Raw genomic sequence first — 17,958 nt, forward strand, 5'->3', positions numbered from 1 at the left:
TGATTTCATCATGGAGGCTACTGGTTGATCTTTATTGCTTTGCTTATGTTGGTCTGTTTTAATTTTCTTACCAAATTATTCTGGAGAAGGAAATGACAACCAACCCCAGTACTGCCTGGAGAATCCCACGGACAGAGGAGCCTGGAGGGCTAGAGTTCATAGGGTTGCAAAGAGTCGGACCCGACTGAAGTGACTTAGCACACACATACCAAGTTATTCATAGCCTTAAAACTTAATTTTTCTAAATTCAGTACTCAATTTTAGACTATTACTAATGGCATCTGATTCTGACTTTATGAAATAGATTATCACAGTGACTATTAGTTTTTTGGGTTTTTTAATTTTAACAAAACCACATGAAAGAATTTTTCATCTCATTCTCCTTTTCTGTCTTAAATTTCCTTTGTTCATTTCTCATCTTCTCAACTTCTCCAACCCTTTTCATAAATTTGTATGAACTAAGAATTTTAAATCCTAAAAATTTTGTCTCCTTACTTAAGTGCCATCTAAGGGTAAATTTTAAGAGAAATATTTGTTCTAAAGTAATTTAGTAGGTGGGATGAAAAAATAGACTTGAAAAACATGAAGTTTCTTTCGTATCCAAAGTATGTAACAGTTTATTACAATATTTATAACTGTCATTAGGCTCATAATAGAAGACCTTTCTTCTCTTTCTGTACTACTGGACAATTACATTGCACTACCTACCTACTACAACTGTCCATGGTAACTACTGTACATTGATTCATTTTATATAGAACTAAAACTACAGAAAGAAAATCATATGTAAATGAAAAAATGAAAGGATAAATTATATTCAACTTGAATACATCCTGCCATTCAGACTTTTTTAGTAATATATATATATTTATACATTTTCCTTAGTTCCTGAAATTAATGGGAAAAACAAACCACTGATCACTTACATGGGGGATTCAGTTGTCTTGATGTGTAAATGTCAAGATTGTCTTCCTTTAAATTGGACCTGGTACAGTGGCAATGGGAGTGTACAGGTAAGATAATATTTCTTTTACTTATAAAATAAACACATTTACTTGATAAGTAATAAGATTGTATTATACTCAAAGTTCTTAGGACTATTGCTTCTTCTCTTATCTTATTCTTAAATACATGATCATGGAGAAAGAACAGTGATGAATGGAGTTGTTTGATGTTTTTAGCACTTTACATTATACATCTCAGTTCAGTTCAATTCAGTTCAGTCGCTCAGTCGTGTCCGACTCTTTGCGACCCCATGAATCGCAGCACGCCAGGCCTCTCTGTCCATCACCATCTCCCGGAGTTCACTCAGACTCACATCCATCAAGTCCGTGATGCCATCCAGCCATCTCATCCTCTGTCGTCCCCTTCTCCTCCTGCCCCTAATCCCTCCCAGCATCAGAGTCTTTTCCAATGGATACTCCCAATGTTTCATTAGCTGGTACTTTGTTTTATATTTAGCAACTTCTTTAAATTCACTGAATGTACAATTCATTTTTAGTTGATAAGCTTAGGTATAATCCCAACAAAAATTATTCTTTTTTTTCCTTATCATTTCATGAAAGTAACTTGAAAAAAAGGAAGTTATCTTTTCCTGCTTCTGTCTCTAGAAACATTTGTGATAGAATGCAATATAGTGGCAACATTTAAGGAAAGAATGAAAATTAGGTAACTTAAACTTAGGTTTTGGGTTCTTTTAGTGTCATTGACCTCTTTTATGCCTCCAGGGACCTAGGGGAAGCCAGATACTTTAAATTCCTACTAAAAAATGAATGGCTTTTCAAAGACCTGATATTAAGAAAAACACGCTGCTGCTGACAAGTGCTCAGTCCTGTCTGACTCTTTGCAACCTCATAGACTGTAGCCCGCCAGACTCCTCTGTCCATGGGATTCTCCAGGCAAGAATACTAGAGTGGGTTGCCATGACCTCTCCAGGGGATCTTCCCATCCAGGAATTGAATCCAGGTCTCCTGCATTCCAGGCATATTCTTTACCATCTGAACCACCAGGGAAGCCCAAGAATACTGGAGTAGCCTATCCCTTCTCCAGGGGAACTTCTGGACCTAGGAATTGAACCAGGGTCTCCTGCATTGCAGGTGGATTCTTTACCAGCTAAGCTACCTGGAAAGCCCGCATATGTCATACTAGACAAAAAATAGCCAAATCTAATTATATGGAACTTCGAGAGTACAGTCTGTGCTTCTTTCCATCTTACTAAGTGTCTCCAATTTAGCCCCAAGCATGGATCATATTAGAATATAAGAAAAGTACAGCGAAGAGAGTACAAGTCAAAACTTTAGGTCAAGTGTTTTTTCAAAATGTACATGAACCATCTGCATCAGACTCAACCTGGGGTGCCTACTAAACATGAGGTGCTTTGATTTATCAGCCCTGAGTTAGAGAGTAACTTTGTAACAAGATCACAGGCAAAGCTGTGCACAGAGAGCCTGGTTGGTATAATTTTTTGGCAAATAATAAACTCACAGTTCTTCATCAGATAATCTCCAGGAATACTTGTATTCAGATTAGCATTTATTGATCACTGCAGTTGAATAATAGAGCAATGAAGGCAGCAAATGGCCTACGAGTAAAATTTAATTTAAATAGATTAAATAAATCAACCCCCAAATAGCTTGGTATGGATCTTAAAAGACTGAAGAAAACCCAGTGAATTCCAGAAACTGACTTGATTGAAAGAGAAATACAGCTTTGAAAAGACAGAAAGTATACAGACCACCTTGCTTACCAGGCTCACAGGAAGGTCTGTTAGTCCTTCTACATCAGCTTTGAAGGCCTGAAGATGCCCGTTCCAGTCTGAGGAACTCCCAGTGTCAAGAACCGGGGAGCTTCCTTAATAGGAATGATCAGTTTAATAGCTTAATCAACTTAATAGTTGATTTAATGAATGTATGCTTGCACTTGTGAAGGAGGAAGTACTTTGAACAACTAGCCAGGTATTCTAACATGAAGCCTGGATGGATGGTTTCAATCCATCCTCCTGCCTTCGATCTTTCCCAGAGTCAGGGTCTTTCAATTGAGTCAGTGCTTCGCATCAAGTGGCCAAAATATTGGAATTTCAGCTTCAGCATCAGTCCTTTCAATGAATATTCAGGACTGATCTCCTTTAGGATGGACAGGTTGAATCTCCTTGCAGTCCAAAAGGGACTCTCAAGAGTCTTCTCCAACACCACAGTTCAAAAGCATCAATTCTTTGGTGCTCAGCTTTCTTTATAGTCCAACTCTAATATCCATACATGACTATTGGAAAAACCATAGCTTTGACTAAATGGACCATTGTTGGCAAAGTAATGTCTCTGCTTTTGATATGCTGTCTAGGTTGGTCATAGCTTTTCTTCCAAGGAGCAAGCATCTTTTAATTTCATGGCTGCAGTCAACATTGGCAGTGATTTTGGAGCCCCCCAAAATAAAGTCTGTCACTGTTTGCATTGTTTCCCCATCTATTTGCCATGAGTGATGGGACTGGATGCCGTGATCTTAGTTTTCTGAATGTTGAGCTTTAAGCCAACTTTTTCACTCCTCTTTTACTTTATCAAGAGGCTCTTTATTTCTTCTTTACTTTCTTCCATAAGGGTGGTGTTACCTGCATATCTCAGGTTGTATATATTCCTCCTGGCAATCTTAATTCAAGCTTGTGCTTCATCCAGTCCAGCATTTCTCATGATGTACTCTGCGTATAAGTTAAATAAGCAGGGTGACAATATACAGCCTTGACATACTCCTTTCCCGATTTGGAACCAGTCTGTTGTTCCATGTCTAGTTCTAACACTTTCTTCTTAACCTACATACATGTTTCTCAAGAGTAGGTAAGCTGGTCTGGTATTCTCGTCTCTTTCAGAATTTTTCACAGGTTGTTGTGATCCACACAGTCAAAGGCTTTGGCGTAGTCAATAAAGCAGAAGTAGATGTTTTTCTGGAACTCCCTTGCTTTTTTTATGATCCAGTGGATATTGGCAATTTGATCTCTGGTTCCTCTGCCTTTTCTAAATCCAGCTTGAACATCGATAAGTTCACAGTTAATGTACTGTTGAAGCCTGACTTGGAGAATTTTGAGCATTACTTTGCCTGTGTGTGAGATGAGTGCAGTTGTGTAGTAGTTTGAGCATTCTTTGGCATTGCCTTTCTTTGGGATTGGAATGAAAACTGACCTTTTCCAGTCCTGTGGCCACTGCTGAGTTTTCCAAATTTGCTGGCATATTGAGTGCAGCACTTTCACAGCATCATCTTTTAAGATTTGAAATAGCTCAACTGGAATTCCATCACCTCCACTAGCTTTGTTCTAGTGATGCTTCCTAATGCCCCCTGACTTTGCATTCCAGGATTTCTGGCTCTAGGTGAGTGATTGCACTATCGTGGTTATCTGGGTCATGAATAACTTTTTTGCATAGTTCTTCTGCATATTCTTTCCACCTCTTCTTAATATCTTCTGCTTCTGTTAGGTCCATACCATTTCTGTCCTTTATTGTGCCCATCTTTGCAAGAAATGTTCTCTTGGCATCTCTAATTTTCTTGAAGAGATCTCTTGTCTTTCCCATTCTGTTGTTTCCCTCTGTTTCTTTGCATTGATCGTTGAGGAAGGCTTTCTTATCCTCCCTTGCTATTTGGAACTCTGCATTCCAATGGGTATATATTTCCTTTTCTCCTTTGCTTTTTGCTCCTCTTCTTTTTACAGCGATTTTTAAGACCTCCTCAGGCAACCATTTTGCATTTTTGCATTTCTTATTCTTGGAGATGGTCTTGACCACTGCCTCCTGTACAGTGTCATGAACTTCCGTCTGTAGTTCTTCAGGCTCTCTATCAGATCTAATCCCTTAAATCTATTTGTCACTTCCACTGTATAATTGTAAGGGATTTGATTCAGGTCATACCTGAATGGTCTAGTGGTTTTCCCTGCTTTCTTCATTTAAGTCTGAATTTGGCAATAAGGAGTTCATGATCTGAGTCACAGTCAGCTCCCAGTCTTGTTTTTGCTGACTGTGTAGAGCTTCTCCATCTTTGGCTGCAGATAATATAGTCAATCTGATTTCAGTGTTGACCATCTGGCGATGTCCATGTGTAGAGTCTTCTCTTGTGTTGTTGGAAGAGGGTGTTTGCTATGACAGTGTGTTCTTTGGCAAAACTCTGTTAACCTTTGACCTGCTTCATTTTGTACTCCAAGGCCAAATTTGCCTGTTACTTCAGGTATTTCTTGACTTCCTACTATTGCATTCCAGTCACCTATAATGAAATGGACCTCTTTTTTTGGTGTTAGTTCTGAACGGTCTTGTAGGTCTTCATAGAGCCATTCAACTTCAGTTTCGTCAGCATTACTGGTTGGGGCATAGACTTGGATTACTGTGATATTGAATGGTTTGCCTTGGAAACGAGCAGAGATCATTCTGTCATTTTTCTGACTGAATCCAAGTACTGCATTCCAGACTGTTTTGTATACTATGATGGCTACTCCATTTCTTCAAAGGGATTCTTGCCCACAGTAGTAGATATAATGATCATCTGAGTTAAATTCGTCCATTCTAGTCCATTTTAGTTCACTGATTCCTATAATGTCGATGTTCACTCTTGCCATCTCCTGTTTGGCCACTTCCAATTGCCTTGATTCATGTACCTAACATTCCAATTTCCTGTGTAATATTGCTCTTTACAGCATCGGATTTTACTTCCATTACCAGTCATATCCACATCTGGGTGTTGTTTTTGCTTTGGCTCCATCCCTTCATTCTTTTTGGAGTTATTTCTCCACTGATCTCCAGTAGCATATTTGGCACCTACCAACCTGGGGAGTTGATCTTTCAGTGTCCTATCTTCTTGCCTTTTCATACTGTTCATGTGGTTCTCAAGGCAAGAATACCGAAGTGTTTTGCCATTCCCTTCTCTAGTGGACCATGTTTTGTCAGAACTCTACACCATGACCCATCCATCTTGGGTGGTCCTACACAGCATGGCTCATAGTTTCATTGAGTTAGACAAGGCTGTTATGTATAACTTCTCACAAATTTCATTATGCCCTTTTGCTACTAAGCTGTTTTCTTGGTACTGTCTTGTAGCTTTCACTCAAAACTAGATCACTCAGGACATATTTTTTTTTATGGAATATGACAGGAATGGATTTTAATGTCTCTTTATATTAGGTTCCTATTGGTGTTCCAGTGAATGATAAGTATGTGATCAGTGGAAAACATGCTAATGAAACAAGGCTGAAGATAACGCAACTTTCAGAGGACGATCAGGGAACCTACTGGTGCCATGCAATATTCGAGTTAGGGGAAAGTGAAGGACACGTTAAACTCGTCGTGCTCAGCTATTTAGTACCCCTTAAAGCATTTTGTGCGATAGCTGCTGAGGTTGTTCTCTTAGTGGCTATTATTCTGCTTTTTGAAATGTATACTCAAAAGAAAAAGAAGCCCTCAGGTAAGATTTCTTTTTTTAGATAACATTCTCATGTTACGACTTACTACATTACAGTGGCTTTAGAGTTTTGGGGAAAAAAAACATAACTTTTGTTATTTGTAGTGGTATTTACGTTAATATCAGTGATGACTGTGAGCTAGGAGATTATATTGATGGACTTCTTTTTTCAACTTCCTAAGAAGCTTTAGTGCTAAAATATGCCTTTTATCCCCCCTTCTTTGGTGTTACTGGTACCAACACACCAATTAAGTGATAACATGCTTTGGTACTAGAATATTAGAAATTTCTGTGGTAACTTAATAGAAAAGATCTCAAAGATAAGCAATTATCCTTTTACTTAGATAACTCATTTTTTAAAATGTTTTATCAAACATTTTTGAATTCTCATAAAAGAGACATTGCCTGCCGGATCTGTTTTCCTGGCCTGTTCCTGATGGTTTACAGACTGAGAAACCACTGGCCCGCTAGGAAAATTGTTCGTGCATTCTGTATTTTTTCCTATTTGGTGCTGTTTAGTAACTCTAATAATTACGAGTCAGTCAGTCCTGCTTTTGACGATCCCAGGCACTAGACGAGGCTTGAGCAATTTTTGTCAGTTATACCTCAGCATGTACCTTGTGTTTAGTCATGTCTGACGCTTTTGCAACCCCATGGCATGTAACCAGCCAGGTTCCTCTGTCGATGGGATTTTCCAGGCAAGAATACTGGAGCAGACTGCCATTTCCTTCTCCAGGGGCTCTTCCCCACCCAGGGATTGAACCCGTGTCTTCCGTGTCTCCTGCATTGCAGATGGATTCCTTATGCGCCGAGCCATCTGGAAAGCCAGTGTTTTGCTTGATAAAAGCTGCAAGTCAGGAGAGCAGGGAAGGAGTGGACATGACAGACGTGCAGCTGTCACCTCTCATTGCAGAGCAGGAAAACAGCGTGGGCAGTCAGGGATTAGAATTCAGGGGAAAGTAGAATTGAGCATACATATTCCACAAGAATAATAAACCAGCCTTACAGTTAAGTTCTTCTTTTGTTACACAGATGATGGGAAAGAAATTGAACAAGGTGAACAGCTGTAAGTATTATTTTTTATATAATAATCTTCCCTTGAATAAAATACAGATAAATATGAAATTAAATAAAATGTTTGCAGTTAGAGAGAAAAAGGTACAAGAGTATATTGTGTGTGATTTTCTGCACATATCCATTTGTGGTGAAAAGTGGCATTTACCTGTCTGCAACACCTTGCTGTACTTCTGTTTTCTCTTCAACAAAATGGGTTTAATGACATTACCACATAGGTTTTGGGATTAAAAGACTTAACTCTGTGTAAAAGTGCTTAGCATAAGCTTCGGTTACTGAATGCCTTCTATGCCTGAGTATCTGTATTTCTTTAAAGTCTCCATCACTGATTCTGATTCTCTGTCATGTTGAAAATCACTGATCTAGGATTCTATTTGTTATTATTTTTCTGAGAACACAAACTGTGTCACTATTTCTTTTACAGTCCCCTTTGTTTAGAGTTGAGCTGAGCTGGAGGAGAATTAGAAAGAAAATGACCAGTGATGTCATTTGGTTTGGTGACAGTAGGAGTTGTTGGTTCCACCATGCCAGGGAACTGAGAGTGGTGCCCAGCTCCACTGGGCTGAGGGAGTTGCCCAAAACTGGGTTTGAAGTTCAAGTAATAGAGCCGGGGTCTGGAAAATGAGATCAGAGTAAAGCAGCCAAAGGAAACCTAGGAAAAGGGAAGCCTGAGCAACTACCAAATGGACACTTATAATTTATCTTTGTCAGTCAAGACGAGCTCTGAGGTGTGAGTGCTATAACCACAGTTAAATAGCAAGACTAGAGTGGATAGTTGTCATGCGTATATTCATAGATATTATTCAAATAGTTATTTTTACTCAGTTCACTCAAATCAACAGGACAAAGCTTCTAAAGTAAGGGCATAAAATAATTATATCAGGAGTTCTATAACCCCAGATAAGGAAAAAAAAAATGTTAATCTTAGAATCAGACTCTTATGATTGAAAAGGATGTGAACCTCGTTCTGGAGAACTTGTTCATATTAATTTGAACATTTTATGTTTCTGGTTTGCATGTGCTGATTACCTTTCTTACACTTGGAATCATGAAAAACATGACGATTATTCAGATACTTGAAACAGTTATACCCTTGCCTGGATTATTTTGTTCTCCCAGCTCAGCCTCCAAAGTGTTCCCCTCCATTCCCCTGCAGTCACATTTCTCATCTTTAGGTTTTGTTAGTATCTTTAGATTTAATACAAGTATGAAGGGCACTTGGACTCATTTAGAGAAGCCTCTCACTAATGCTTTTTTTAGAATTTTTAGTTTAGGAGATAAATTTGTCTTTAAAGAGAATATTGTTTATCAATATATTTTATATTTGATGCTTATATATGTTTTTAGATACCAGCCATTCACAGAATGAATGATTTTTAAAATGACTTTAAAAAATAGTACTAAGAGTATAACAAGCTAGTCATTTCAAGAGTATAACAAGCTAGTCAGTTCAATGAAGAGCTCATTCATTTATCTAATCCACCAAGATATTTAATCCACACAATTTTACCTATAACTCCTTCTCCCAATTTTGATGTAACTGATTATATGGTTCAATTTATTATCTGGCGAGACTAGTTTAATAAGCTCAAGCTTGCCCATAAGATCTAGAAGGGTATTAATTATGTACCCTTGTAACCTAGTTTAGTCTTTCTTGTCTTAAGAATCTGGAGCCCATGTTGTGGTCTTATTCTGATGCACTTTGAGGAGACAAAGAGCCATGCTTAACCTCTAATTCAGTGTATAAACATGTCGGATTATAGCACCTTTATCTACATACTGGCTGACCTCCAGATTGGCTATTATCTTGATGGGTCAAAGCAACATATGTTAGGCCATATACTGAAGCCTTCACTCACTCTTGGGGAAAAGCAATTCTCTCTGCATAAAATAAACAGGACTTTGTCACTCATCTGTGGCAGTGGTTCCTCTCCAAGCAATGGCATGCAAATAAAATCAACATTATGAGTAAAACACCATTTTTAGCAAGAATAAATCCTATCTCTATTGACCTCATATTTTAACTTGATGGCCATGATATAGATCATGTACTGACTTAGTCTGATGCAGTGTAAATGTATAGTAATTTTCTTGTTTGTTCTCTATACAGGAAATTGGATGATAGCAATGGTATAGAAAATAGTGGCCCTAGGCACAGAAAAAATGTAAGTTGCTTCCAAATGCTTACCTTCTAAAAAAAAACGTAAAATTCAATATGCACACACAGCCTGTTAATCCATCTCCTTTATTTTAGTTTCATGAAAGACCTAGTCATTCACTATGTGCTTGGATATTATAGGAGAATATACTCATTACACAATAATTAAATGGCATCCTTTTTCCACCAGAGAACATGTAACAACCAATCTAAAAGTGAATTGGTTGCACTGTAGATGTATATTTTTTCTTCTGTCACCACAGGCCAAGTTATTTTATAACTTTTTATGGAGTCTTATTTTTTTCTCTGTTTTTCTGGATTCTCCTATTTTCTCATATATTCCTATACATCTAGTCTGTGAATGAATCAATATTAGTTTATTTTCTTTACTGATGAGGATCAAAATTTCCATATTTCATCTTTTTTCTCTTGAGTATTTAGCAACTGTTTGGTTTAGCAATTTTGGATCACCTCCTTCCAGAAATTTTTGCTTTGCTAAAATGATAATAAGTTGTTCCAGAATAACCAGGATGTACTAATTATGTTTCATTATGCTTTATGTAACTCAGGAATCCGTGGGCCAGTGAGTGACAAACATCATGTCAGGAGTCACAGGAAGACGTACAGAGAGTTTGCATTTCAGCTTTATTTCTGCTTCTTGTTAAGAACGTGTGACTTTTTTTACTTTTAAAAGGATGAAAAGTTTATGTAAAATGCTCAGTAGTAGCTTTGTAAATAATATATGCAATTTCAGATCTACAGATATATTTTCATTCTATATTTTACACTAAAGCAAGGTAAATTATATTAAGTTTGTGCTATGAGCTATAACCCAGGATAATTAATTTCATTCCAGTCCTTAAGGGACACGCAGAATGACACCAGCAAAACCAAATAGTACACAGAGTGAATGTCACTCAAGACCTGTTTATTACCAAAGAATTCATTAAATGCAAAGCTTTGCCATTTGTCTTAAAAAGGTTTTTTCCCCAATCATGTTTACTAGGTGAAGTGTTTGTATTAATTCCCTGTAAAGTTCATTCTTCAGTCATATTGAAAAGAAGTGTCATCAAGGGGAAATTAGCACTTTCTACCTCTGTTAATGATGGTTACTGTGCAGTCACCACAAGGAAAACATACTTTTCCTATGAAAACATTGGTTGAAGGCAAAGAAATAAAACCATACACTTGCCTATCTCCATCTCCACCGAAGCAAATTTCTCAGTCTCATTCCGCTCATCTCCACTGTTGTCTCACATTAAGCTAAAGTGATTCTTAGACTTCCTAGAGAGCCTTTTTTATTTTAAGCTGTGGGTTTTGGATTTCTTAAGTTACAGCTGTTGTTGATGTTGTAGGATTAAGGTTCACATAGACATGATGTCTCACTGCTGTAGGCATGCTTCTGTGTTTCACGGTGGTATCCATGGCTGGCTAAATATCTCAAAAAGCATCATTAGTGGTTCATAATACTAATGCCTTTGTCTGAAATCAAGAAATATTAAAGTTGTTCTATGTTGTTGCCAGTGCCTTAGGCTTTCTATTGCGTGTATAACTAAATTATTTTATAAAACTCACTTTAACCAAGTCGAATGAAATCTGAATAGACATGAAAAGTTGTCAGTGGCTTTCAATGGAATATTGGTATCATACAGCAGGATACTAGGTTAGGTTGAAGACAATATGTGAAACCCGCTGGGGGATCCTTGGTGCTTATGTGTCCACTGTCCCCCAGCTCACAGTGCAGCAGGGATCAGAACAATTACAGGCAAAGAGGGAGGGTTTGGGATGGTGGTGAAGATCCCACAGTCTTGGTGACCTAGGGGATTAATGCTTGAAAAAGAGAAGTTCAGTTATTTGAAAAAATACTTTATAGAAATTTGTATGATATTCTGGGTGAAAAAATTATAATAAAATTGAGATGGTGAAAAATTATGCTTTATATGGCATCTTAACTAACGTTAAAATATTACTAGTATGAATAATACACATGAAGTGTGACTTGGAAGCTTCTCTGTTTGTTGCAGCACTGTTTTGCATAAAACGTGTGAACTATCCACAAAAGTTTTACTGAATAGACTACATCATTTAAGCAATGGCAGGTTTCATCATATTCTTGTCTCAGAGCCACGAGCCAGGCATTTGTTTTGGTTTAGTTAATTATTAATTTGACAAAATGATCTTGGGTGGTATCTATATGATTGCAACCAAGCAGTTCACTTAGTTAATCTGAACGATTTGAATTCAATGAAAAATGAGTCAGACCTGCTTTTCGACTAAATCCAATTCAAATGCATTTGTGACTAGATATATACAAATCCCCATACAATTCGTAGCTCATATGCAGTGTGTATTCTTCTATTTTGCCACCATTATTTAGACTAAAATGGTTCTCAGGCAGAAAAATTGCTGTCCAACATAAAATGATCTGAAATATTTATGTAGTAAATTGAAATTTTAAGTGTCAGTGTTTGCTATTTTTCCTAGCAAAGAAAATTAAGTTCAGTAGCTTTAAGCAGAAAAGGTACTCAGGAAATTAAAGTTGAGTTTTGACTTCTCAGAGTCTCTCTGGGGAACCTCCAGAAAATTATTTCACCACTGTTAGGTTAAAAAATGGAATGCTTCCATTAAGTAACCTCATGGAAATGAATGGATTAACTAAAAATGACCAATTGTAAATTGACTAAAAATACAAAGCAAGCAGAAAAGCTGAAGTAGGAAAATTACGCCACGTTATTATATTAGACACCTTGGGAAATTCTGTTCATCTTTCCAGCTAACAGAGTTTTGCTGCATATTAAGTAGATTTAATGATGTCTTAAAATTCCCAGATATTTTCATATTCAGTTTATGCTCTAATGTAAATCTTCACTTTGTAGTCTTTTTCTCTCTTTTCTTTTCTTAGCATCTAGTTACCCAGGCCAAAACCTAAAGTGCGCTGTGCCATTTTCTTTTCCTCTATTAACTAATATTTATTAGTCATGAATCTCTGTTCCTTTGTCCTCTTTAATAGCTCATCAATCCACTCATTGCCTCCCCTACCCCATGCTCACCAGCTGCAACAGCTAAGGTCTTGGTTTTCCTACATCAGCCTCATCTACTGTTAATCCATTTTTTGCATTGCTTTGTGTGTGTGTGTGTGTGTGTGTGCACTTAGTTGCTCAGTCATGTCCAACTCTTTGCAACGCCATGGACTGTAGCCCACCAGGCTCCTCCTATGTCCATGGGATTTTCCAGGCAAGAATACTGGAGTAGGTTGCCATTTCCTTCTCCAGAGGATCTTCCAACCTCAGGGATCGAACCCACATCTCCTGCATTGGCAGGCAGGTTTTTTTACCACTGAACCTCCTGAGATGCCCCTTTAGCATTGCTGCTGGGCCATATTTCTAAAACACAAATCTCACTATGGAGCATAATGTACCAGTTCCCATGACAGACCTGTATAGGCTCCCCTTTGCCATACCTTAATGCTGCAGTTTTCCAATCGCTAATCTTTCTCCCGGAGAAGGCAATGGCACCCCACTCCAGTACTGTTGTCTGGAAAGTCCCATGGACTGAGGAGCCTGGTAGGCTACAGTCCATGGGATTGCTAAGAGTTGGACACGACTGAGCGACTTCACTTTCACTTTTCACTTTCATGCATTGGAGAAGGAAATGGCAACCCACTCCAGTGTTCTTGCCTGGAGAATCCCAGGGACGGGGGAGCCTGGCAGGCTGTCGTCTATGGGGTCACACAGAGTCGGACACGACTGAAGCGACTTAGCAGCAGCAGCAGCAGCAGCAGCAGCAATTTTTCTCTACTGTCTTTGATTTAGCCTTGACAAAGAGAGAATCTATCCAGAATGCTGCCCGCTGCGCGCCTCCCCTTTGATGAACTCAAGTTTAGCCATCAAGACTTGAATCTGATGTTACTTCCTGGCATATCCCTCATTCCCAGTTGACTATGTACCATCATATGTGCTCAAATAACTCCACATTTTTTGTGCTTATTTACCTGTATTATACATATGCTTTTATATGTCTCCTTCCTGGATTCTGATTTTATTTGCTTGTCCCATACCTACCACAGAGAAGGTACATTGTAGGTGTCATGAAGTAAGTGAAAGTGAAGTCGCCCAGTCGTGTCTGACTCTTTGCGACCCCGTGAACTGTAGCCCACCAGGCTCCTCCGTCCATGGGATTCTCCAGGCAAGAATACTGGAGTGGATTGCCATTTTCTTCTCCAGGGGATCTTCCCCACCCAGGTCTCCCACATTGCGGGCAGATGCTTTAACCTCTGAATGGATAAATGCATAGCTGAAAATAAAATTTTATAAATTTATACTTAGTTTTAGAAGAACAATCTAAATTGTGACATCAGAAGTGAAACAAAATATTTTAACAGAAATAAACCAATCCTTTATAACTTCAGTGATTGCTTCCGCTTCTTTGAGAAACAGTAGCAATATAATTAAACTTCTGTTGAATTTTAATAATGTGTGATAATCTAATGAGCAAAGAGAGTTCTGATTCCTAAACTATTATACAGGGTATGTTGCTTAGAACTTATCTAAATTCCCATTGTCCTTTATTTTTTATTGGCAGTACAAATGTTAACCTTATTTTTCTCCTTTATTTCAGTAAGGTAATGTGTTGACTTTATGTATATGTAAAGCATTTTAGCAGTTGTTCTCTGCATGGCACTGTAGATATTGGTGTCCACTCCACTAACTTTCCCGTTCCTCCTCCCTGCCAATACCTCATAGTACCTTAGAATATCTCAGAATCCAATTCAAAAATTTATCTTAAAAAAAAATTATCTTAAATATATTTTTTAGAAAGTTTTCATTGTTTAGTTTTGGTCCCTGTAAGTTGTCTTTACTTTGGTCTCTGTAAGTTTGTATCTGATAATCAAATACATAAAAAAAGAAATGTCAGTTCTGCTCACATACTCCCTGGATTTTCACCTTTGAGGCATTTAGGTAGATTTATGCAAAATTATTTACTGAATCTACTTCTTTATAGAAAATGAATCTTCTCTAATGGAACAAGTTTTGCAATGAATTAGGTACTTCCGATTAACATTTTTAGGTGGGAGCAAGTTCAAAAGTATGTGTTCTAGTATTAATTAAAAGGCACACTGACCTGTTGTAGCTTTCTCTGAATTAATATTTATTGAATGAATGAAAAATAGATGAATGACTGAATTATTTTGGAATCTTAAATTATATATATGTATGTTATCTACTTTGATTTTGATTAATTAACTGAATTTATCTTCTCTAGGAGAGATAATAAAGAAAACTGGAACTCTATTTGTATTTCTTTCACATGATATTTAGGAATGTATTTGCAGTATATCTGGAAGGTCAGTTACATGTGCAGCTTATCAACTGATTTCTTTATTGATGATATATCATATTGTTAAATAGTAATGACTCACATTTGTTGAGTGCTTAGCATGTGACAGGTACAGCACTAAATACTTTGAAATGTTTTATCTCATTTAATTTCCGCATCATCTTATGCTATAGAAACTATTACATACTGTGTTATACATGAAGAAACAAGCTTGAGAGATTAAGTATTTAGAGCTGGGAATTGAAATCCAAGGAGTTCTCCTTAAGAGTCTAGGTTAAACAACTATGGTGAACAGCTTTGGCCTTCTACTAAGGAAAGTCTTAGAAAAATCAGGCTATTATCTATAAACTGTCTTTAAAAAAAATTTTGACTCTTTTAGATGGTTAGTTAAATAATAAGTTCCATAATTTTATTCTTAAGGCTTATAGAACCTATGCTGTGGCATATTTATGCTATCCCTGCAGTGGTACTAAGGAATCAATATATTTTTGCTTGTTTTGGAGAGTCTTTATTTTTTTCCCTAATTTTACTTCTCAATAACTAGTGTCACCATAAAATTTATTATCCAAACAATGAGAATGAAAGAAGGTGCTATATATAATTTTATCAGGACAAATGGAAAACAGATGGTAAGTTTCATTTTTACCTGTAGGTAGGAGCAAAGAATTGGATAATCTAGTATGAGGGAAGTCCTAGGCACAGCAGCAACATTTTAAGTCTGAATGATAAACACTTTGAAATTCACCTTCAGGGAAAGAACTATCCTTGGTAAATGCCAGGTGAGATGCCTATGAGACAATTTAGTAAGCTTAAAGATTTATTACTTTTCAGCAGTACTATAAATATATCAGCATTCAAAAACGTGATTCACAAGTTGTAAGAGAGGCTAGGAAGCAAAGTTGTATTTTTGATGGCCTGTGAAATGAACTGGACAATTCTTTGCATTTGCTTATCTTCATGATTAATGTGTCATAATGATAATATCTGTATGATTCTCAATAAGTCAGGAATGCCTGATTATGCCTTTATAATAAAATTTATTTGTAAAATCAGTGACGCTCACTCATGACTAATATTGTCAAAATTACTTTTAATCATGTGATTAACCTATAACATCTATTTCTTCATTTCTCATGTCCCAAATGGGAGAAAGCTAGTGAAATTTGTTTATGGTATTGGTTAAAGTCCTTGTATTATTTGGTGTGTTATCTATTATGTTTAAGCACTTTCATTCATAAAAATTGATTCTCCTATTTAATTTGTAATTTACTTCAGAATATAATTAGCACAAATTATTTTTTAAAGATTATTTGATAAACAAATGAAAATATTAGACTTAGTATTTGTAATTAACTGTAATGTTACATAATGCTACAAAAATATCACACAGTATGATTACATGAACTGCTTTTGTGTCTTTTAAGATAGAAATTTGCCCATAAATTTTACTTAAAAAAAAAGCACTGTGGATTTATTACGACATATTCCCAAATAATTGTAGTTTTCTTTTTTTAACATGTATGTCAAATTCTCACTAATGCCATTCTGCATTATGTAAACAGTACAGAAAATGCTTGTATTAGAATGTTTAAAGGGTTTTTTGTTGTGTTAACTCAAAGGATATGCCTAATATGTAATTAAATTCAATGAAATGTACTCTGAATTAAAATTTTAAGCATTATAGAATGTGTTTTAAATTTTTAATTATTTAAATGTGAATTTAAAGGCACTAGAATAGAAAATACTGACTTTTTAAAATTATACACACAGGAGATTCAAATCTCATAAAACAATTCATCCTTCCCAAGCCCAACAAAAGTGTACCTACAGCTGGGAATCTGTATTTTGACACATCAAATAGGAAGTTAGAAAGGAATTTTCAAAGCATAGCAAGATATATTAGAAATAAAAAAGACAACAGTGGCCTTGACATAAATGGACATTTAAATGAAATTAATGTATAGGACATATTTGTTTGTCCTGCAAAAATTTATTTTTCAACATTGCAGTGTCATTTTCAATTGATTTTAGTAAAACTGGTTACAAAATATTTCCAAATTTGTAATCTACACAAATGTCTACTTCTGCAAAAGAGAATCAATATTCCAAATGGAGCATTTTGATGATCCTAGCAGTCAAAGCAAAAAGAAACTCATTAGGGAGGATAATAGCATATTTCACTATATATTTATATTTGACTCAACTGAATTATATATACATATTAAAATGACTAATGGCTAATAAATATTTGTGTTGTAAAGCATTTTAGGTCAAGTTAAAGGGGATGAGTAACTGTATTTGGGTAATGACTAGATTAAACAAACAAACAAACAATGATTGAAGATCCACTTCTGGAAAGATGTAGTTGACATATTTTCCCCTATTCTGCTCCCTAAATATAGCTAATAACATTTTGCCTTGTTAAAAAACCAGTGAAATATTCTGAAATGTGAAGAGAAGAATGCAGACCAACTAGGAACTTTGGGACACAAGGTATGACACACCAACGAGATTCCTGATTTTTCTTGTTGCCTCATATATCCCAGACTAGGTGCTACAGAAGCCAACAGCCTGGAAATAACAATGAGTTCAGATCCAGGAAACTCTCTCTTTAGCCAAAGAACCATGAAAGAAATACTCTAGTAAGGCAGAAAAACATTTAGATAGTAACTGTTCTACTCCACTCAAATAGTGCCACTGTGGCCCCACCCCCACAACCAGCACAAAAAGCTGAGCGGGGAGACGTTTACCCCACCTGGGGGTAACACCTGGAAGGTTAACAAGGCCCCCTTCTCACTCCTGGTGGAAGGCTGAAGTCTAACTTCCATCCTAGAGGAACAAGGTACCCCTTCTTCCTTAGATGTCAGTGAAGGCAAAAGAAATCAGTTCTGACTTCCTGACAGTAATGAGTAATCTTTAATCAGTAATCTTTCCCCACTGAGTTCAGTTCAGTCGCTCAGTCGTGT

General features: G+C 36.7%; 1 protein-coding gene across 1 annotated transcript in view; it reads left to right on the forward strand.

The window, feature by feature from the left end:
• EMB (embigin) overlaps positions 1 to 10,242 on the forward strand; it is a 46,677-nt gene extending 36,435 nt beyond the window's left edge. The window contains exons 7-11 of the mRNA XM_052658960.1: positions 886 to 1,013; positions 6,147 to 6,426; positions 7,456 to 7,489; positions 9,608 to 9,662; positions 10,225 to 10,242. Of these exons, the coding sequence (XP_052514920.1) occupies positions 886 to 1,013; positions 6,147 to 6,426; positions 7,456 to 7,489; positions 9,608 to 9,662; positions 10,225 to 10,242 (515 nt within the window). The remainder of the gene's footprint in view (positions 1 to 885; positions 1,014 to 6,146; positions 6,427 to 7,455; positions 7,490 to 9,607; positions 9,663 to 10,224) is intronic.
• The last annotated feature ends 7,716 nt before the right edge of the window (positions 10,243 to 17,958 follow it).

The sequence above is a fragment of the Budorcas taxicolor genome, chromosome 20 (assembly GCF_023091745.1).
Source record: "Budorcas taxicolor isolate Tak-1 chromosome 20, Takin1.1, whole genome shotgun sequence".
NCBI lineage: Eukaryota > Metazoa > Chordata > Mammalia > Artiodactyla > Bovidae > Budorcas > Budorcas taxicolor.